At 33.6% G+C, this 24,138-nt stretch overlaps 1 protein-coding gene across 3 annotated transcripts; it reads left to right on the top strand.

The window, feature by feature from the left end:
* The first annotated feature begins 9,816 nt into the window (after positions 1–9,816).
* LOC130646228 (uncharacterized) lies at positions 9,817–24,057 on the top strand. 3 transcript variants are annotated; one of them, XM_057452410.1, is made up of 3 exons: positions 9,817–9,828; positions 19,536–19,619; positions 22,872–24,057. In XM_057452410.1, the coding sequence occupies exons 2-3, from the start codon at positions 19,607–19,609 to the stop codon at positions 23,885–23,887; spliced, it is 1,029 nt and encodes a 342-aa protein (XP_057308393.1). In that variant the 5' UTR covers positions 9,817–9,828; positions 19,536–19,606; the 3' UTR covers positions 23,888–24,057. The 3 variants fall into 3 exon arrangements, with proteins under 3 accessions (XP_057308393.1, XP_057308399.1, XP_057308386.1); XM_057452416.1 differs by lacking the exon at positions 9,817–9,828 and adding an exon at positions 19,442–19,460; XM_057452403.1 differs by lacking the exons at positions 9,817–9,828; positions 19,536–19,619 and adding an exon at positions 21,235–21,400.
* The last annotated feature ends 81 nt before the right edge of the window (positions 24,058–24,138 follow it).

Below are 24,138 nucleotides of genomic sequence, written 5' to 3'. Positions count from 1 at the left end.
GCAAAATTCCTAACATTTATTTTACATATTTCGGGGAAACATCCGACACAGGATAAATGTTTGGTCCTGGGACTAAATTCTTGGCAAGTTGTAGTAACATGGAAAATTTATCCAATATTAATTTTTATGAGAAATTCGTGTATTTTATATCTTTGGGTTAAATCACATGTATATTACAAATATGTGCTATAATCTATTGATATATAACTGAAATATTTTGATAAATAATATCATTCTTAATAATTCTTTGTTTGCTATTGCTTGCAAATATTGTCTTTCTTCATTTGGTGATTGTTTTAAGAATAACTTGAAAAGAATAATCTTAACTATGAGGGACAAATCTCACTTACTCAGGCCGAGTTCTCTGGGAGGCTCCGAATGACCAAGGCAGGGGTTCTGGAAGTGACAGAAGAGACACCACATTACGAAAAATTAAAAAGAAATGTTTGTTATCACATGGGAGGAGAATTAGAATAGAAAAGAGTTGAATAAGGTCATTCAGTTCAAGAAGTCGTCTCTATATTAATAATACCCGTTTTTGTCTGTCTTTTTAAGTAAAAATGGTATCGCAGTAGCGATAGTAACCTCTTTTTTTTATCAAATTATTTATGTTGTGCAATAATATCTAATGCAAAAATTTGCACCGGGAAATTTTTCGTTTTATTCGTATAAACGGAAAGAGAAATATACAACAGCGGACATTCTTTTCCAAACATAATATGTTAGTCATGGTATAATATAATTTGTAAATTGAGCAATTACCATTTCAGTGGGAGAATAATAATCTAATCCACAATCACATTCCGTTGACGTCATTTGTGCAAAATGTAATTAAAATCAGAAAAAAAGTAAATCCTTCATCCAAAAGAGTGTGCAATGAATAGGACAAGTTATTGTTTTCAAAAAATGAACCTTTATTCCTTGCGCAACCTTTAATAATTTTACTGTAGCATATCCTGCCAACGGGATGTTAAAATAAATAAAACTCTGTTTTTAACTTGGTATATGTTGAATTGCGATACTCTTCTCGAAAGTAGCACAAAAGTGGGTTAATGAAAGGTCTTTTTGTTTCTCAACCCACGTACGTGATCCAAGCTGACTATAACACTTTTCGATGGTTTCTCCTTGGAAATAGCCCTCATAGACAACGAAACGTACTTTAACTTAATCCATTTGCTTGTTGGTAATTATATGTACAACGGATTTGAAGGACAAAAGAATGCATAAAAGAATGAATGAATGAAACCAATAAAAACGTTAAATATTGCGTTTTACTTTTTTTTACAATACTTGCACTACCCGGACTTTCAAAGGGATTGGGAAGTGTTCAAGATATCGAGAGCTTGGGATATCGCCAAAGTGAACGAAACACGTTTTGTCGAAAAAACAAGAGCGCTGCGTAGAGTATTGTCATAAATCGTGACATATTTATTCAATTTATTTAAGTCCGTTTAAACTTCCTGATGAAATTATGTCTCAGAATTCGAATGGCTATAAAATAGAAATTATGGGTGACAATAGTTAAAAGTCGCGTTAATTGGAAGAAACTTTTTTAGTGAGTTTTAAAATTTTATTTCGTAGCTACAATAGAAATAGAAATTATTTTTTTTGTCAACAAAAAAGCAAGTATCAGTATTAGTGCTAGAAACGCACTTTTTTATTTTTTTTAAAAATGGCAACAAACCATGTCTTTAAATTATCTATTAAGAGCTCATTAACGTTTATTTTATAAACATTTCATCAGATTTCCCATCGCCATACTGCAACTCAGATACTTCCTCTGTTGATGTGAATAGGAACGAAAATTAATCTCCTTCCCACTAAGTTTCCGAAAGTTTTTATACAAGTCAATTGCAATCATCGTTATGGTTTGTTTGATAGTTTCTGAATGATGTGGTGGACTAATTAATTTCTAATTCATGCTGAACTCTACATAGTTGAGTGTACTGCAATTATTGCTCTCATTAGAACAAATATTAATCCTTTCATCAATGCTTAGCCTATGCCAATTTCTAGTTGCCACAAATATGTGTTTAAAAGAAGCCAGAATTACAATTACTCATCTTTAAGGAGGGAGTACTTATATTTTTTATCTGATGCAAATAGCAATGTGCTCTTTAATATTTTTATTGTAACCTTTTAAAATAAATTCCTTTTGTGTATTTTTTGGTCTTTATGTTTGCAAATGATAAAATGAAAAGCCCTTGCAGGCTAAAAGATTTTGGGTTCTTGTTCGTGTGCAATTTTGTTTCTTATACCGTTTGAGGTTGCCAGTAGACTGTTTTGCACAGAACTTCTACAATCTTGTTCCGTCATTTCAAATAAACACGTATCATCCCATGGTATTGTCTTGAACTGGCAACTTGTGTCATGCAGTGCATGGAGATACAGGCTAGAACAAACCAACGCTTTACTGTTAGCGGGCAAAGCGAGGGTCATAAGTTAAAGTAGCCCAAAGCAGTAAAACGCAAGTCGATCAGACTTCAGAATCAGATGCTCGTGGAAACATTTCGTCTGTTCACAGCGACCAGGCGAAAGAGTAGGATCTGATCGTATTCCCGCGGCGTTTGCCAGGCGCCAGCCAAACAATTTTGCTTCAATTTTTTTTTGATTTAGCATAAATATCGATTAAAGATTTTGTTGCAGCTAGCCAAACTGCATTTGGGTACGTCTACTGTTCAGTCAGAGGTAGCTGAAGAGTTACAACCCCAGCATAAAAATAAATAATAATTAACCAAGCTTTAAAAGAATAAGAATAAATAAAGCTAGGTTCCAGCAGGATGCTGCCTTGAAATCTACGTTTGTAGCTGAAATCTTAAAATTGGTTTGTTTTAGATTTATACAGGGCTAGCAAACGTGATGATATTTTCATCTTAATATGTGAAAACATAGACACAATGAAGAGAATATCTTAAACGTTGATAGAACTGAAATTTAGGCAGTTAAATAATTACCCAACCAAATATTTCTCTTCACTTCAAAACACTTCGCTTTGCAGATTAGTGAAAAAGCTGGAGTATAATCAATATTGCGAACTCGGTCCCTCAAAAGGAACGACTCGTACCTTAACCCCTAGAGCTTGGTTTAGTTGAACAAAATCAGCCTCGTTAAAAACATAACTGGAAATGAAAATTTAAAGGAGTATCTAGCATAGCTTATCAATTAATATTAAAATATTAGTCTATACCAACATTTTGTGATCAAATTCGTAACGGAGTCTTCATTCTTTTCCAATTTCACGAATATCAAGATACGAACACAGCCGGCGTAGAGCGGGGACACGGGGCAAAGTCGGACTTTAAAAGTCGTGACGTTGCGGCAATCAGGTAAAATATCGGTCGAAGAAGAGGAAAAGAAAAAGATAGCTCGTTTTAATAAGATCTCGGATGTAATCCGAAATCTTAATAATTATAAATTCTCAAGTCGATGTACCAAAATAAATCAAAGAAAATGCAATCAATTCTTAAAATCATAATGATTTACAGCTTTTTGATTTCCGCCGGCAAAGGCGGAATCTTTAAAATCGCTTGGAGAGATAAAGAGATAGATAGGGACAGCCCAGAGTCCGGACCCTGTTTAGTTTATGTCAACGCTAAGCCTCGGAAAATTTCTATTTTTTTGAAAGCCAATAGGAATTCTTCATTTTAATCTTTGCCAATTTAATGACTAATCTGAAGAGAGTTAGTGTACTCTTCATGTGGTTCTGTGTACGGCAATTACTAGAAGAGCTTGGAAGACAGAGGAGAATAGAGCTAACTATAAGCCCAGTATCAATATTCCGCCCTGCAGTAGTAGAAGTCCTGAATCCAATCCTTTCTCATGTTGATCTTGGGGCAGACAAGCTTCTGAAGCGTTGCCTTCATGGTCAGACACAAAATCTTAACGAGGCACTGAATCAGTTAAACTGCAAACGTTGTCACAAGACCTCGGTGGCAGGAAATAAAGTAGTGGTGCTGTCTTACAATATAATGACGGTGGACACGATGTTATTGACATAATGAAATGATTAAACATGAAAGTTGGATATTTCACTCGTCACGGTATTGTGCGTTTAATGAGACGGCGCATCTATCATTCAGATAAAACAAGTAAAGAAACAACAAAAAAGAGGAGAAAGAAACTTAGAAGCTTCAAGAAAAGTTTTGAGGATCATGATTTGGAGACTGAGGGTGGTAAAAAGTATTGTAATGGAAAGTCTTAAATCAAATTTTACAATTTTTACAGTCATTTTTTACGGTTAATTTTCTCAAAACGTCTTGTCTTTTTTTACTCCCGTCAAAGATAACTTTAGAACCGTTACCGGATTGACTTAAAATTTTCAGGTTAGCATCAAATCATTGAGCTGCATTGACTGAACCTCTAATGTTCCAACTACCTTTCACTGTTCTTTATCAAATTATTATTTATAAAATTAGTAAATATTGAAACATGTTAGAGGTTCAATCAATTCTTCAATGTATTCTTGATATTTAGAGAGACTTTCAAAACGTTTACTCAATTATTTCTTTAGTTATTTTTGCCACGCTTTTATTGGTTTGTCATACTTTTTCCTCATTAATTATGTGCATAATTAATTTTTTTGATTTTTTTTTCTCTGAGATATTTATTTTAGTAGTAAAACTTTGTGACAAAGTTTCAAAAAGAAATATCCAATAGATCAAAAAATAGTTTAAATACCGTCCCTTTAAGCAAATAAAAAGATATATATTCACACAGGATTTTTGTTATAATTTTTGCAGAAAAGTTGACGAAACATGACAAAAGTTTATTGTTGTTAGCAGCGAACAGTCAGGGTGAACTGATGATTAGCCTGTAACAGAATATATATAGCTAGCCGATGCAGGATAATTAAACACTATGCTTAGTATAATTAGCCGTGAAAAGCTTCTTTGTGTTCTTTACAGCTAACTGCGTCTTTTCCTGATTTTTTCTTGAAATCAGAATAGTATTGTTATTTAATCCCGTTCTCCCGCACAAAAAGGTTGTTTGGTTAGATATGAAACATTAAACTGTGATAAATCCTGCTGACGTCAGCATGTCCTATTTTCTTGATTTCCTGGACCGTTCCGGTTCGTCTCGTTAACTGTTTCATGATGCGGACATCTCAAAAATTCCGACCAGCCCATTTTCAACGTTCCTCACCCGCCCTACATATCTGCCTAAGTAAAACTTTTGCAGCCTTTGATCTGCATTTTACAGGCGACTCTGTTTTGCCATTTCAAGAAATGGTATGGCAACTGCCGTTTTCCACAACAGATTTTGTAATGTGTTGGTTTTCTTTCCTCCTCCTCCGCATACTTTAACCCACTCCTAATTATAGCCAATTCTGCATTGCGCAACGACATGCTATTCACATCTTTTATCTTCAGCATCTTTTTCATGTTCAGTTAGGCAAAATTTAAGGAAAATAAATCCGTTTTTTTGGACTAATTCTAGAACACTCTAAAACATTATCAAGCTGAAAAGATCAAGATTTTAAACGTTACCATAATTTTTAGCATGTTTTTTCGTCTACTAATTCAAAAATCCTGGAAATCATTCTAAGCACATGCTACAAGAAGAACAGCGCTCCGTACAAACGAGGCTTTCATACTTAACTTTTACCCCTTTAAATTATGGTATACTTATATGTTCATAAAAATATCCACTAGATTGAAACCCTTCATCAATATTATCTTGAACCTAATGACAAAACAAAAATTGTTGTCATTATTTACTACCGAATTTTCAAGACAGCTCCATCCTATTTTCTACGTGTGAAAAATCGATTATGGTTATTTTTTTGTAAAAAAATTCTACCCAAGAATATAGGTTCAGCTATTACCATTAACCATATTTTTTCTTTTATTGAATCGAATTGAATATGCGATATGACTGTCAAAATTGAATTGTGTTGCACATTAAAAAAACAATATAAATCAGAAAAACTCAGTTTTCCGTCATGAATAACAGAAGCTTCAGTAAATTGAAGTGTGACCTTCTTTGTTCCCAATTCAAACAGGTACTGCGATATGAAACCATTGTCTATTGTGTAGTTTGCATTCTAAGGATCAATGTGTGGTAGCATTTTCTAAAATCGGAGTTGTTAAACTTAATAAAAGATAAACAAAATTACCATGTCCATCCAAAAATAAAATAGATAAAAAAAAAGACTGAAATTGCTGATGAATCTGAATAAATAGAAAACTTGTGTCTGCATCTCGTATTGTGTCATGATAAACAGTGCTTCAAGAGACATACGTAAAAGTAAATGATTTAAAATTAAAACCAAGTGAAAAATACCAGTAAAAGTTGAAAGGATAAACGACGGACTTGATGTGCAATTCTGAGTGTCAAATCCAGAGTGTCGAATCCCAAGTATTCTGATCCCCGCTTATTTGAACTTCCGGCTTATTCCAACCATTGTGTTTCTTTTCCTCGTCTTTACAAACTCTCATAAATTTGTTTGATGTTTACCTGCATTCAAACTAATCTTTTGCTCGCTTGAGCAACAATTTCTAGGTTGACTATGTATTCACAATGTTGTGTTTTTTTATTTTAATACAAAGAAGTTTTCTAAAAGTCAAACCCGAATTTTTTTTGTTTTTTGTGAAGCATTTGAATATTAGTTTTAGTAATTTAGTTTAATTGTTATCGAGTAGTTTTTTTGGTTAGTATTTAAAGAGAAATTTTAAATTTATTAAATTCAATTGAGAAGATGTGATGTTATTTAGATATCTAGCTTTGTGGTGTTGGCATCCGTACAAATGGTCATTCACATCAGCTTATTATATGAAGAAGTAAATCAATTAAAAATAACCTTTTAACCTTTTTTAACCTTTTAAATTAGTTTTCATCAAGTGAATATGTTTTAGATTTTTAATTAGGAATGGCGTCAAAGGATTTAAGGAAATCACGGGAGTACAAAGGTGTGCCATGTAAATTGAACCGCCCATAAATTTATGCAAAAAATAAATAAATTCAAGATCAATATTTGTAATCCTGACCAGGTCTTTAATGGTCACTTATTTTATTAATTTTACTTAAAATTTTCAATTTTAAAAATACATTAATGCCAAATATATTGCTGACTAACTTTAAGTTATAATTATGCCAACAGTCATGTCGGCCATTATAAAATATTGATTTGACTGAGAGTCGTTGTCAACAGGTTTAATTGTAATACAGGAAACGCATAAGAGGAGCTAAAGTGTAGTTTTTATTAGCACTTTTCATGTTAATATTTGCTAAAACATGTTTTCCCGTCGCTACTTCCAGGAAACAATTCAGAGTCAATACTTTTGTAGCTACCCAGCCAACCAATAGGAACTAAAGAGGTCATCCTGGGTAAATAGTTTTAATAACAATAACAATAACAATAACAATAATAACAATAATAATAATAACAATAATAATAACAATAACAATAATAATAACAATAACAATAATAAAAACAATAAGAATAATAATAACAATAACAATAACAATAATAATAATAACAATAACAATAACAATAATAACAATAATAACAATAACAATAACAATAACAATAACAATAACAATAACAATAACAATAACAATAACAATAACAATAACAATAACAATAACAATAACAATAACAATAACAATAACAATAACAATAACAATAACAATAACAATAACAATAACAATAACAATAATAATAACAATAATAATAACAATAAGAATAATAAGAATAATAAGAATAAAAAGAATGCAGTAATTATGTTGTGATGCATGAAAATCATTTTAATAGCGTTTAGCACCTTGGTAAAACTTCTGGTTGGTATTTATCTCTGCATGCAACCGTTTGTCAAAGATACATGATCCTATACATTTTTTTTATCGGCGTTTTAAGATCTATACGATGAAGGCAACAGGTTTACAAACTAAAAAAAAATAGTGCGTCTTTACGGGTCTTTTAAATTTTTAAACCCTTATATCTCCTTATGCGTTCGTCAAAAACATATGATGATCCTATACATAATTTGATCAGTGTTTCAACCTCTACACATTACACATTACAGGCAAAGAATATACTTAATTCCGAAAAATTTATTTTGTATCTGCACTGCTGACATCAGCAAAAAATCCAAAACAACCTATTTTTTATTGTCTCTCTGCCTAAGTGGAATTCTTCACGGGCTTTATCGACTAGAGTGAAAGTGCTTTACTACATAAAAATATTAACGCCATGTAAGGAAAATGTCCAATAAAGTATGCGCAATCATTTTGACTGTTTTTCATCTTAGCAATCTCCAGCTAACAACTATAGAAAAATATTAGATACCAGTTTTCTCGAGAAATAAATATCATCGGTGATTTTATGGAAACACGATACACCCTATTGTATACATGATAAATCAGAAAGAAAAATTATTGAAAATTGCTACTTATTTATGACTTCAAAATTAGAGCACTATATACACTAAGAAGAAATCTGAAGTATCATGAAATTATTAAAAGTCGTAAAATTAGACTACGCTATTTTAATTATGAACCCCTTGTACGCTTTGTGATCCGTTACGTTAATAAGTACAACGTGAAGTCCATTTTGAAGGAGGTTTGCAGAGCCTTTTTAGAGATTTATGTTTTCTAAAAGTTTTGTATTTATTTTATTTATAAATATATTGTCACGCTTTTTGGCCATACATAAATCTAAAAAAAAAAAACAATTTTAAAATTTCGACCACAAGCGATTTTTGAAGGAAGCATCCTAAAACCGACTAGCTAGCTAGCCTTATTTAATTCTATTCTTTTTTGGAGGTATATATTTTGATATAAAAAACTTGTTGTGTAAGCCAAGTGGTTGTGTCTGATGTTAGCTGCCTCTGGCTAAAGCGTGAAGGTTATCATATGTTTAATCAATTATTAATTGTCAACATATATATTTATATATATTCTGTGTGCTACATTTATACAAGTGTTGTTTTTATAAACCTGATCAAAATTGCCAACGCATTTGTTTAATCGGACGACAACAGAAAGCGAGTATTCGGAAAATTAACAAAGGCGGACTTGTAGTTATCATATACTATAACCTTTCTCTGTATTATCTTTATTTTGCTTCGATATTACTATTGCTTCTTTTGAAAATATATCTTACATAAAATATGGCGTTTCTATATATAATCTCCTGCATTTTGTGAAGGCTTTCAGCGCAATATTTTGGAACTTGAAGTATTTTTTAGCTAATCTAGGGGCCCAAATGTAAAAAAATTTTCTTAACCTGTCGGCCCTAACCATGTTCGGGCCTCCTTTCCTGCTAATTAATTTAGCCCCTCCACTTTCAAAATTACTCCGCCGGGCCTGTGTTAAGTCTGTTGTAATATAAACTTTATCAAAAGTTGAAGTTTATTGATGGGACAACAGTATCTGTATTTTGCAACGGTAGACTTTCGGATTTTATTTGAAAATTTTCTACAACAAAGAATTGCTAAGTAAATGTTTTATGCGGGAAAGGTAATGACGGACTGTTGCCCGTGTTTTTATTTTTATTTATTCTGTGATAAACTTTTTTTTCGAAGGAAATGGAGCCTAAGAGACGCACCGATGTAAGCACTCTAAAAACGGTTGTGCGACATTGTTTACCTATATTAAGCACTCATCGTGGTGTCACGATTATTTTTGAACTTTCGCGGGAACTTATTCCGTATACCTAACCAACTGGTGGGCTTGTGATAAAGCGTTCTTGGGTTCAAAACCCCGACCGAGTCATGCCAGAGACTATAAGAGTGTAAATCGATCCTTTCTGCTTAGCGTTCAGCATGAGAATAGAAATAATATCTTAGGCGGTTGTCTCAAACTATTTCTAGATCGCCTGAGTTTAAGTGGATAAAAATAACTGATACACGGTAAAATTAAAAGTTACTTTTTTAAAAAAACCTACCGGTTCTATCGTTGGCTTCTCATTTAGTGGTAAGCGTTCCACTAAAAGCTTTTCTTGATCAACCCGTTGAGGTATGGTCAACATAAGGAAAAAATATTAAATGTTCGTAGCAGTTTTTAACTTCACACTCTGCTTCAAAATTTAGACCTTTCCCGAATTCCCTAATTATACCAAACTCAATTAAAGAGGTCGATACTAAAAATGATTCTTATCCCTAAGTTCCTTAGCAAAAGGTAGAACAAATTACTTAATTTCGTAAATATTTCTGTTCGTTAAGTGCTTCAATTCCGAGCTGAAAGTTGCAGTCAAACCCTTTATATAGCCGAGCTTTCCAAGAATAGCCTCGTTTTCGAAATAATTATTTTCTTCAAATCTAAATAAATTCCAACCAGAATAATTATATTGCTCTAAAAACGTCAATAATAATGCAAATATTGAGATTTTATTGTCAAAACATATCGGCATATTGATACTCTCCGAAACGTACACAACTTCTTTATTCTCGGATAATCATTTTTAAGTCTGGGAGTATAGTTTTGTCTCAAAACCAAGAAAAAATGGAAATGGTGGAGGTGTTGCGATATATATTTCAGACTTCAATTTAAAAGAAGGCTTGATTTAGAAAAACCTAAATTGAATGTATTTGGATTGAGTTAGTGTTGAAAGAGAGAAATTTACTCATATGTTCAATATATCGACCCCCTGATTCTTCCGCTTACACAAATCCAAATTTTGCTACCGATCTCGCTAAAATGTTAAAAGTGGTTAATGACCAATCAATGGAAACAATCCTCCTGGAAGACCTTAACATAAACTATCTAAAAAGAGACGACCAAAAAGAAAAGTTTTCAGTGTTCAATCATTCAAACAATTTCTTAATAAGCCCAGAAGAGTTTTAAAAGATAGATCTAATTTCACAAACAATCGCACATGTTGATGTTTTACCTCTGAGCCTTAGTGATCATGATTGTGTGGGATGCGTGAGAAAGATAAAACATCAGAAATTTCCACCGCGTCAAATTACATGTCGTAATTATAGTCGTTATAACCCCGATCAATTCAAAAATGATTTGAAAACACATGACTGGTCAATTATCTGTGAAATGTCATCTGTAGATTATGGTTGGAAGTATTTTAAGCATGCTCCCATTATCCATAAAATATTAAAGGTAAGCGTGTCAATGGTTATCAACTGAAATCAAGGAAGTCATGGACAAACAAGATAAAGCATTGCGCAAAGCTCTTCAAAGTGAATCTTAAACTGATTTTGCTGAGTATAACACTTTAAAAAATCGCTGTAACAACAATATTCGAATAGCCAAAAATCGGTATCAAAAAGATCTTTTAATCGAACATAAAAACAACCCGTCAAAGTTTTTGCAAACAATCAAGACCATCTTTCCTACACTCAATCCATTGTCCATTGATAAAAGAGTCCCTTTATAATAAAGCAAACTCGTTTTGTCAACACTTTTATCATGCGCGGTAAAGCTTAAAGATCTTGTCTTCCCTATACAACACCTTACGATGGAAAAACCCCGAAGAAAAACAATCAAAGGACGCTAAATGTTTTTACCTTCGGGTATGTTAGCAAATTGTTTGTTAAAAAACAACTGGCTACGTTGAAACGAAACAAAGCAACCGGTGCTAATGGTATACCTCCGAATTTGTTAAAAGATGCTGCTTCTGAAATCTCTGCACCCCTGTCATTCATCATTAATTTATTACTCAGAACCAGTTCGATTCCCAGTGACCAAAAGTTGGCGAAAATCATGCCGCTTCTCTAAAATCAAATTACAGAACGATATCGGTACTTTCAGTCTGTTCAAAGATTTTAGAGCATGCTGTAGATGATCAACTAATCAATTTTCTTGAAAAAGAAGAACTTTTTTCAAAAAACCAATATGGTTACAGAAAATCCAGATTCACCGAACATGCGACGGTATTTCTTACTGTCAGCATTTGGAAGTCTATTAACAAAGATAACTTTGTAGGTTTATTTGTCAATTTGTCAAAGGCTTTATACTCAAATACAAATACTCTTAGTCAAGCCATCTTGTTCGAGATATGGAGATCTTGTGGCATTAAAGGCATCGCTCTAAATTGGTTTAAGGACTATTTGTTTAATAGAAAACAGCTTTGCTAGATCGATGGTGTTAAATCGGAATTAAATCATATAGTCTGTGGAGTACCCCAAGGATCAATATTGGGGCTTATACTGTTCTAATTATATTTTAACGATTTTGAAGATCACGAATTCACACATTGTTCAGTTCGCTGATAATACAGTTCTATATTGTTCAGAAAAGTCAATTACTGCCCTTGATCAAATGCTGAATGAAGATCTTTCCAGTGTCCAGAATTACTTTCCTGAATATGAATTTATTATGAATGTCAGTAAAGGAAAAACTGAATCTATCATATTTGGTACGCACAGAAAACTGAACATCTCATCCAGAAGTTTAAACCTCTATTATAACGAATACAAAATCTCATAAACGACCCACTGCAAGTATCTAGGTACCCAGCTTGATCAAACACTCACATTAGCAGACCACTTCAATAATGTATACAAAAAATTTTCAAATAAACTCTACCTACTAAATCGTCTAAGATCAAAGCTTACTCGTGAAGTTGCATTGCAAATCTACATCATTATGCCTGCTTTGTTATTTACCAGTTCGATGTTATTGAAAATGAATAATTCTCAGTTGGCGAAACTTATTTCACTTGACAATCGAGCTTCAAAGGTAACTTTGTCCACTGTTCTGAATTTGAGAAATGAAATAGAGAAACGTTGCGATCTTGCTATCTAAAGTTTTTAGATGGGAAAACATGTGAAAATTTTCAAAATTTCCTTTGCCTATTTTTTGAAAAATATATTACACCGTAAACACCATAATGTTCTGTGCCTTACTCAATTACATACTATACTAAAGCGCGCTCCACCTTGGCACAGTTAACGGTTCTTATGAATCGCTATTCCGGGCGTTCAACGCCAGGTAACACAGTTACTTGTGGCTTAACCTGGCGTTTTAATTGCGGTCCTTGGCTAGTCTAAATATTAATACCACGGAATCATTTTGGATTTAGTCATGCTGCAGGTATATTAAAACGTTTCCAAAATATCGCTACACCACAAGCAATGATATTTAATAAGTTGATATGCTAAAACGTCTTCGTTTCCTCCTTACGAATGTTAAAGTACTAATTTTCGCAGATTACTTTTTGTACATTTGGGGAGACCTTAATTTTGATATAATTTTAAAACTTTAAAGATTTACGATGATTTGCGTTACGGTGGTGTATTGTTGAGAAAATATATTTCAAGGGGTGATCAACAAAAAAAGGTGCTAATGCAGTTATTCTGACCCTTGCTTTGCCCGCTAAAAACAACGCGTTGGTTTGTTCTAGCCTGTATCTCACGCACTGCATGAAACAATTCATTTATTTGAAATGACAGAACAAGGTTGTAGAAGTTCTCTGCTAAACAGGCTACTGGCGACCTGGAACGGTATAGGAAAGAAAATTACACACGAACAAGAATCCCAAATCTTTTTGCCTGTAAGGGCTTTTCTTTTTAACTCATTATACCTCATTGATAACAGTTCCAATTGAAACTGAAGAAGCTTATAGGTAAATAATGGTAGTGATAATAATAATTGCTACAGCGATTCACCTGAATAAGCAGCACTGTTTAACTAAACTTGAGCGCTCTGCTTTGCGCTTAACGCTCATTAACCTGTGGTTTAACCCCACGATTTAAGACAGCATCTTTCGGCGTTGTGTGTGCGTTTTGTGAATTCAAATTTGAAACGGCAGAATTGGAAAGAAAAAACTGACGGATGAGAAAAAAACACAACAATGGGAACAGCAATTAGATGCACACATGGAATCCTTTTTACTTTTTCAATCATACAAACCGCAGCCACAATGGTATTTCTTTCTCTGGTTCCATATTAATTTGATGACGAAAGACATTTGTTAACTAGGAAATTGTTCTTTCTTTTAAAAAATCGATTTAAAAAAATGCGGTTCTCTATGTTGAGACTTTTTGGGGAATATGGGCTTTTTAAAAACTCTTGAGTGGAAATGCATCGCATCCAGTTACCACAAAAAGGCCTTGTGAATATGCCTTGAGGTTTCTGCGCCGTCGGCTATTTTAGGTTTCCATTTTGTAAAACAACTTTTAAGTTTCCTTTGACCTCATGTACCAACGTTTCAGTTTTTGTCGTTTGCTCAAGTGTAAAAAATTCAAATTCGGGGACTACAAGAGCTAGAAAACAATACATCAGTCCCTTTGTGGTTCTGTAATGTGATCCCAAGTTTTTATATTGTTGAATCACGACCAGTTTTCCATCGAGTGCGCTTATTCTGTTCGAAAAGTTTCAACGTTCCTTATACATTCTTGATATTTCAAGCCATTCTAACTCTGTTTTTGGAGTAGAGAGATATTTTGGGTTTAGCTTTTCAATAATAGAATTTAAGACAGTGATGACAGCTGCTAATGTAATTCCTCTGAATAACTGAGATTAAAGTTCTAATGATCTGAAGTTGGTAATCTAAACAAACCAAGTTTTCTGGAGGGATAGTCTATCTCACGTTTGTGTCTTGCTTTTGTATGTCTATCGACAACAGGTCTGACAACTATCAAACTGTGTATTGTTCATGCAAATAAAATCCCTAAATTTTGTTGGGTCGTCTTTAACTTCTAGTATGGTATGAAAATACACCGAAAATCTCTCAACTACAACTTTACGCAACATTTCCTATCTACTGAATCTTTTTTTTCTTTCTCGTCAAGAAGTAGAATAACCTTTTTGCTAATAACTGGTATAATGTTTTTTTCTCTCTGGTTCTTTTTTTATTTACTTGTGCACATAAAACCTTGCAGCGCCAAGCCAAAATTTATATTAAACGATGTTTAATTTTTTTTTCATCAAGATATGACAAAATGCACAAAAAAAACATTTTTATTTTAGCAATGGGAATAAATTATATACATCTGCTCGTACTAGGGAAAAGGTGAAGGTCATCGAAAACAAGAGTTAGAATGAGATTCCGATGGCCCTGGTAAAATAACCAGCTTGTTACACATGTGCGTTTAATTCTTTTGAAGAAAATATGTGTATTTTGCAAATTTTACATTTTGGTGTGAAGGGTTTAAAAGTTGTTTTGTTTACAAAAGAAACATTAGTATAACGATTCTTTACGATGTTACTCAGTTAGATGAAGTGTTGTGTCCTGATACTGTGTATACAAATTTATGCTGTGCTAGCAAATAGCGCTGACCGATTTGTTGACAGCAACAACTTACAAATTGGTTTCAGTAAAGTTTGTTATCTGTTTTGGAGGTGAGATAATGGCTATCGAAAAAACGACGAGTTTAGATGCGATTCAAAATGGGTGATCTGATGTACGCTAAGAACGTTTATCATGACTTTGGACGCAACGTTAGTCCTTTGCTTTGGAAGGTAATTGGGGAAACACGAAAAATTCTGACTTTCGCGAAGGCAAATCGCCGAGCGTTTAATTCTGGATAAAAAAACAATGTGACACACTTTATGCAATTGGTTTTGAAAAGTGTCCTTTTTATATTGGTGTAGAGATTAAAGATGCTAAAAATGCCGAATTTAATGCAGAAAACCACAGCAGGAAGCTGTTCAACTGGAATTAATAATTTGACATTAAAAAGTACGGAAAAAGTTACGGAAGAAGTGGATGTAGAAATTTCGAAATCCGTCAAACACAAATGGCAGGTGTCACCGTCGAAGCGAAATTGTTCGGTTCTAGTGGCTCTCTGTTAGCTACGTTAGGAATGTCTTTCTGTGGTTCAGTAAGTTATGGTAGCTCTAGCAGTAAAAGCACTTAGTAAAGCACTTCGTCTGGTTCGGGCACGGAGGTTTCCTTATTCCACACCTTGGGGTGTTTTGATTGTCGACTTCGTAAAAGAATACAAGTTTGACAATCATTGTTTCATGTAAAAGTGGTTTATCAATTTAAATATGGTGCACACATTAAATTAAAAACGTAAACATAAGACCAGATCTTTTTCAAGCACGATTACAGAAGCTACAAATGTTTGATGGAAGCCCGAACAAGATTTTCACAGTGTTGGAAACACGGTGATAGAGTGATGATGGGAAAAAAGATTATTGTGTGAATAAGTTGAATTCTATAGTTTGCGTAATTGTAATTAAAACGAAATGTGACAAAAAAATTTCTGACGTTTTATATTTCGCTCTGCAATTGCAAAAACACAGACTGTGAATTAACCTCAATGGAATAAAAATGCTCAAAAAATATGTTGTCTAAAGGTTCTGCCGTGGACAGAATTTATAGAAGTGTCGCTATTTGACTATTTAAGGCTATTTTTTATAATAAACAAAAAAAATCAAGTAAGAAAAAGAATCAAACTAATTTTTCCAGTTATGCTCATAAAAATAGCAACGCATATAATACTCAGAAATCGCAAAGAACTTTTTGTAGGTTGCTTTTCAGATTTCGACCCAGGGTAACTTTTTAACTGTTTAGTTTGGTCACCTGCTTTGGTTTTAGCCTCAGCCCTTCAACCGTTCGATTTCTTTTAAAGAAAACCAGTGTTGACATGGATTGCTAACCAGTGACTAAAGTTAGATTTAAGCTTTTTGACGATTTATTCCGCTAAAAAACTTTTTGCCTTGTATTGGTTTTGTTAAGCTTGGCTTTGTTAAGCTTGGCTTTGTTAAGCTTGTGTTTACTAAGCCTGGGTTTGTTAGGCTTGGGTTTACTAAGCCTGGGTTTGTTAGGCTTGGGTTTACTAAGCCTGGGTTTGTTAGGCTTGGGTTTGCTAAGCTTGGGTTTTTATTAAAGGTAGAATGGGAATTGCTTCACTAGCTTGATATCAAAAATGTAAAAGGAGCACTAGGAATGAGGTTGATGTTTATAAGCAGGAATGCGACTTTCGTAATTCCGTGACCTCTTCTTCGCCTTGTGATATTAACGGCTCAGAAGAATCCTTGGAAACTCTGGTTCGTAAATCAAATTCGCTTACAACTTGCTAAATGCTTCACAATTCCTTTTTTTTTTCACTTTAATTTTATTTTTTTATTTTTACACGAATACGCTTTTGAATATACATCGTTCTTGTTAAAAGCAAAAAAAAAAATTGCTTAACGAACAAGTGTCGAAAAATAAAATATAAATAAATTAGTTTTCAATTATTGTGCTCTTTCATATATACACCTTATAATGAAAATTCCTTTTGAAAAATATAAAAATAGAGTGTTAATATAGATATATATTTTCATTATTTATACGTTTCTCAACCTTTCAAAGTTTTTTTTATGAGTTTATTAAAATAGACGATATTCAAAAAGAAGAAGATATGGTAACATTCACACTAGGAAGTTTCATTATAAACTTTCACTGTTAGCAAACACTTTGATTTAAAATACCAGTTGTACTCTCATGAACTCTAATGAACTAGCACTGATGCATAAAACATCTTTATTAGCTGTCTCCAATTATTGCACATTTTCTTTTTTATTTTACATGTAAATTTTGAACTGAGGCTGAATGAATTATTATTTTGTACTTTTTTAGTCTCAAAAGTTTTTACTTAAGAAGTTGCAGAAAATAGACACTATAACCACGGTTTTTAACATGTAGCCTACAAGTAGTTCCGTTTTCCAAAGAGCTTACCATTAATGTAAAAGGGCGGGAAAATTATCGTAATAAATGTAATAACAAGTCGAACTGAAACAAACTTTTATCATCAGAAATATAGACACAGTTTATTCCTTATTAACACCAGGCTTTTTTTGTTTGGTGTAGCACTTGGCGGGGAGGGCGCGGGCAGGGTGCTTAAAGTGACCGCTATAAATTTGAAACTACATATGCTTAGGCGATAAAACTTGGTATACTTGTGGAAAGTCTAAATACGAACAGAATTCAGTTAAAACATTAATTTGACGATATTACACGGATCAGACGCCTAAAAAATCGGTCATTTTCCTGATTTTGCGATAAATTTCTCAAGCAGTACTGATGCTACGGCCTTGATTCTTGGTAGGGTTATTAACTGAATAACACAAAAATATTATATCAAAAAATATTTTTGATTGAAAATGACGTCATATTAATACGAAATTTTCTGCTTTTAACGATAAAAGCAAAAAAGGTCTGTTTTTCAAAAATATTATGTCATAAAACTTGCTACTCGTCTAGAATATCGCTTTTAAATTTATTTAAGTTAAGGAACAATATAATTATACCATTTCGTTTGATCAATATTTCCTTTAACTCTAGTCTGTATTTTATCCATGGGACCCATAATGTCCTTAGTAACCCTATGGTAATAGTGGCAGTTAGGTCAAATTACCCTGCTTTTATAAATTCTCTAAAGTTAAGTTGGTAGCCATTATGAATTTAAACTGAGCTCCAGCGCGACACGGTAGCTTGTCTACAACAACTTAAAACATTGGGTTATCTCTATTATAATAGCCGTATTCCGTCTGTCTGTCTCTGCGCAGACCCCCCGCTGAGTTAGAGAATGATGTTACGGAAACACGAATATCAAATGCGATATACTTTTATCCGCTTTGTTGCGACGGGTAAATATAAAGGACGGGCAAACCCGTGGATTTTTCCACGGGCAACGACTAGTCTCTTTAATAATAGCCGTATTTTGTCTGTCTCTGCGCGGACCCCCCGCTGAGTTAAAAAATCGTGCTACGGAAACACGAATATCAAATGCGATATATTTTTGTCCACTTTGTTGCCACGGGTTAATTTAAAGGACGGGCGAACCCGTGGTTTTTTCCACGGGCTAACGACTAGTCTATATTATAATACCCGTCTGTCACGCAAAATAATAGCTTAGCTGCACAAGTAGCGAGACGCACGCAGTGCGGTATAAAAAGGACAGGCGAACCCGTGGATTTTTCCACGGGCTAACGACTAGTCTCTATAATAATAGCCGTCGTCTGTCTGTCTCTGCGCGGACCCCCCGCTGAGTTTGAAAATAATGTTACGGAAACACGAATATCAAATGCGATATATTTTTATCCACTTTGTTGCGACGGGTAAATATAAAGGACGGGCGAACCCGTGGATTTTTCCACGGGCAACGACTAGTTAACTTTTATAATATCCAGTGTTTCTTCAAAAACCATGCAGTTCATTTTAAAAAATGTACAAATGGTTTCTGCCTCATTAAACAGCATTAACTTCAAAAGATCTTCCACGCAGAGTTTTTTTTAATTGTAAAATTGTAAAAGAAAAAAATTTAAGAAATTTTTAAGGGAGAAGAGCGTAACAATTAAAGCTCGGACGACGAAAAGTTGTTAATTTAAATAGAGCCTTAAATAATATTAAAACTGCTTTTCACAACAACAAAAAGTTTGTACACATTTTTACAGACAAACTTAAGTTTTTTATTCAACTTAGTTTTGTTTATGGCGTTGAAGTTAATTTATAACGATTTAATATCTCTCTTGTGGGACTGTTACTTGAATATTTTTTTGTGTTTTTAAAGCGCAACTAATTATATCATAAATGCTCAGCTGTATGTACCTTTCTTTCGCGCCTTCCAGTAAGCCATTTTGTGAAAATTACCAATTGTAGAAACTGAGGCTATATTTTTTGTTCATACTTCTTTTATTTTCAGATATTTAAACTGAATAGTGTCGCTGCTTTTTTTAAAATTTTGTGATGAATTACACGTAGAAAGATTGCATTATGCAAGTCCCAGGTAAGCGACAACATTAATATTTTTCTGAACGAGTGTTAAAGCTGCATCTTCAGAAAATAAGATAATTATTTGTCAAGAAAACGACAACCAGTGAAATCGCGAATAATTTTTTTTTACAAAATAAACAATAACTCACGTGAATAAATTTGCTAAAATCTATTCGCTTAGAAATACTGACGTCACCTAAAATTTATATGGGTGTTGACTTTAAAAAGAATCGCTCGTGTTTCTTTCACACTGATGAACTGCATTCTCCCACAAGTGGTTTTGTAACTGTCGCTAGCTCTTACTCTTCGTATCTTAAATTTGTTCTTTGTTTTGGTTGCTATGGCCCTCTTATTGTTGTTGTTGTTTTTGTTGTTGTTGTTTTATTTACTTTGTTTGGTGTTGCTACCGTCGTTTTTGTCTTTTGGCTGTTCCTCCTGGATATTCATGATGGTGAAAACGTCTTATGTTGTCTTTATTTTTAGTGTTAGCTAGTAGTTGCTGCATTCTGTTGTTGTTGTTGTTGTTGCTATTCGTATTGCTAATGTAAACAATGTGTATAAATACCCTAAAGTGGTAAAACAAATTTTTAAAAACCTTAAGCTCTTGAGAACAGCTCCCAAAAAATCACCCTAAAAATGTGATTACACTAAAATAATATAAGCACACGATTCGCCCACAATGTCTCCCTCTTTCCTATTTTAATTTTAGAGGTAATACACGGGTTTTTTTATAAGAAACCCAGACGAAGCGCCTAGTTCAAAGGTTTTTTATTTGTAGGCTGAAATTCCATGTTTTTAGTTCCATCCTAATGTTTCTTATTTAGTTTTTCAGTTTTCCTAGTAAAGTAAAGGTTTCTTATATCAAATAAATAGCTAGTTTTAAAAGTTTTTGGACTAGTTGGTTTTAAAATAAAAAAATATATCATTTTTCGTTTCAAAGTCTCTTTTATTGAAAGTTCTCAACAATAAATGAATAAATACCACGCTTTTCTTTCGTAAACAAAGGTCTAAAAAGTTGAACACAATTACCACGATGATCAACGTTTTGGTAAAGGCGGAGCAAATGCATCAAAAATATAAGAATTATTAGTCGAGGATCGTTTTGGATTCGGAGATTATCTCAAAGTTCCATCTTCTGAGGCCGGCTGAATAAGAAATAAATTTTGAAATCAACTCAAATGCATCAAAAACTAAAATCTATTCTGATGAACGCATTATTTTGATAAAAAGTTTGTTCGAGAACATGAAGAGAGTAGCTTGCTTCATTCACACTAAAAAATATCTGTTTTGAATGCAGTATGTAACAAACTTCATAACGATTGTCAAAACATAACAAAAAGCAAACATTTGAACGAATTCGAATTCTATGTGACACAGTGTTCGAAAGTTAACTCGTCTGCGGTACAAATGCAATGTCCTTGTGAATTGAGATGAGTGCTTGTTCCATTAATGGTTTACTGTGGTGTGTATTATTCCCATTTGGAACTTAAGGTACAGTAACGTAATAAAACTACTTACTCCCTAGTGATGCTTGTAACATCTTCAAATAATTGTATGAATTAATTAAAAACAGGTTTCTTATTTCAGAAATAGACATAGGATGTAGTAGTAAAAGTTTCTTAATTTTTGAAGATTCTATATGTATGTTTCTTAGTGTAACAGCACATCAATGCCTACAAAATGTGAAATTACAATTAAAGTCGGGTGGGGGAGAAACTTGTAGTTGTAACCGGCTGCTTGAACTTTATGACGTCATGCACACACAACAGATCCGTGTCTTTTTAACAAGTCCCGGTAAGATCTCCATCAGTACATTAAGATGGTTTATATATTTCTTAGGCACTTTGAATATCGGTAATATATCGAAAGGCACAGTGCGCATAACAAAGAAATAAGACACAAAATCGAAACGAATTTCGCTAAAAGCAAGGTTTATAACATGTCGTCAACATTGTGAGTGCTTAATACTAACTCCCCTCTATAATTTTTGACTAACCTTAAGATTAAGAATTTACAAACGCTGGATTAAAATTTGTGGATGAAAATAGACCATCTTGTGAGGTAGAGGGGACAGGTCATGCAAGTAGCAGAGAAAAGATCAATGAAATTAATAAAATAGATGTTTTTTTTAATGTAAATGCTGCCTTATAGTCTGCTTGTCTTGTTTAAGCTATTTATTACGCAAAGAAGTTTAATTCTTTTAAGTTGATTGAATCTGGTATGTGAGATAAAAATTTGTAACTTCCTTGTCATTACAAGGCGTAGAACGAAACTAAACGTTACCAAGTTAGATGAACTTTCATGACACGTGTATTACGATGACCCCCAGCAGAGTCCACTTTAAAATCCAGAAACTGGATGATGCATTATGCTGGATGTGAAATTGTTTAGCGGGAAAAGGGTGGAGCAGAAAGGGAGTCCTATCAAGCAACGTTTCATAAACAACATTTTACAGGAAACATGAGGATCGTATCTTTTAAAAAAACGAAGTAGTTGATAAACAGAAACCAGTTTAAAGTTAGTAAACGAAAAACAAAAACAGTTTACACAACGTTGTCTTGTTTTAAAGTGTTATGAAAGTTACATATGCAGAAAGTTCGTTTAGTAAATTTTATTTCGATTTCGAATTCCATTGTGCAAGTTTCAAGTTGATAACTGTCAAAAGAAGGAAATTCAATCAACTTTAACCAAACGTTTGTGTTGTTGAGAAAAATGTGGGAGCGTATATTTTTGTTGTCAAGGATGAGCCACGATATTGTTAAGTGGCAATTGCTGTATGTAACATAGTCTGTTTATGTATTCTCTTATTCTCTTTACAACAGATCAAGAAGGTTAAACAGGTGTTGTGTAAATAAATCGCCAGTGTGGTTCATGTATGATGAGAGAGTTACTTACAAAGAATTTAGCGGATTTAGCGTTTGTTATTGTTTTAGATCAAAAAAACATACACAAAAAACACTTCGAAATAATTCTCGAACAAAAATTCATCAAACAAAAATTTTCGTTTGATTTCGTTTGATATGGAGAAAAGAAAATTTTTTTTGCATGATATCATGTAAAGAACAAACATGATTCGAAATAATTCTTCAAAAAAATTTATTAAACAAAAATGTTCGTTTGATTTCTACAACTCAGGCATGATTAGTTTGGATTAATGCAAGTTAGCGTCGACATAATCGAAAGCAAAATATTGTTGGTTACTAGCTTCAATCATAAACTTTTATTTTTTTGTGCACACAATGATATTCCCTCTCTATTTTTGTAGAATGGCTGTTGATATTGCTTGCATCACTGAGCGTGACGTTGGTAATCTTTGTGTTTATCGTGAGTTATTATGTGTTAAAGCATTGGTGCAGAACCCACAAGTACGACAAAATTCGACCGCCTAAAAACTCTCGATATGTTCCGGGAAAAACAACTGCGTACTTCCAAGGAAACAATGAGGCATATTACTCTTTTCTTCCGGTGACACACCCTACTACAATACAGAGTAACACACCGTTAGTGAGAGCATCATTTAAACAGCGATCAGGACCGAGTTCAATCACCTCGCAGAACGCTTCGCATTATGGTAGACAAAAACTGTCCACATTCGAACGAAAACATCACAATACACAGCAAACTGATTTGAACCGATGCATCAGTATGGATGATCGCTTGTTTCGGAGATCGTTAGCGTATGATAAAACAGACAGTCCACCGGAAGAAAGTATAGCTAGCAGTCGAAGAGATAGCTTTAACGATGCTTCCTCCATCTATATAGAGAACACGCCAGAGCGATCCCAATCTGCGTACGTGCATGCGCATTTAATGAACGACAGTGAGGCCACGGATGTCATGTCTGAACCTGTCGTGAGTTATGATCAGGAGCACTACTCAATTGGAAGGATTGAATCGCCTGGTATGTTGAGTTTCACGTTGGAATACATCCCGTCAGTACCAGAATTACTAATTACCGTGAAAAATGGAATTGATCTGCCGTCGGCGACCGGAAACGCAGAAGGACGTGTGAACAGTTACGTCAACTTGTGCATCGTTCCAGAGGATTTCCTATGGAAACGCACGCGGGTGGTGGAAAACGACCGCGATCCAGTGTATGCCGAAACGTTTCAAATCCGTGACGTGTTGTACCACAAACTGAGAGAATATACACTTTGCTTTTACGTCATGGACTGTCATCCGGTTATGGGAGAACGCGTAATTGGGAAAATATTGTACCCTCTGTCCGATTTAAGAGCAGAGCAGCTAGTCGATGTGTGCAAAGGATTATCCCCTCCATAAAAAAACTCATATTTATAATAAAAATATTTCATTGTCGCAAAATTAAATTTCAAATCTTTAATTATTTATGTCTGCAGTTTGTAAATGTGTTACTGAGTGCATGTGTATATATGTTTGTTGTTCTCTCACAGTGGTAAAAATGTTATAGAAAAATATATAGTTATGTTTCAGATGGTAGTTATTTCGGGGTATTTCGTATAGCGATGTAACCTTCTTGTGGTACTTTTTCACTGCAGTTGATAATATGGAAA

Source organism: Hydractinia symbiolongicarpus, chromosome 1 (assembly GCF_029227915.1).
Source record: "Hydractinia symbiolongicarpus strain clone_291-10 chromosome 1, HSymV2.1, whole genome shotgun sequence".
Lineage (NCBI taxonomy): Eukaryota > Metazoa > Cnidaria > Hydrozoa > Anthoathecata > Hydractiniidae > Hydractinia > Hydractinia symbiolongicarpus.
The sequence above is the reverse complement of the archived record's forward strand: the minus strand, read 5'-3'. Positions and strand labels throughout refer to the sequence as shown.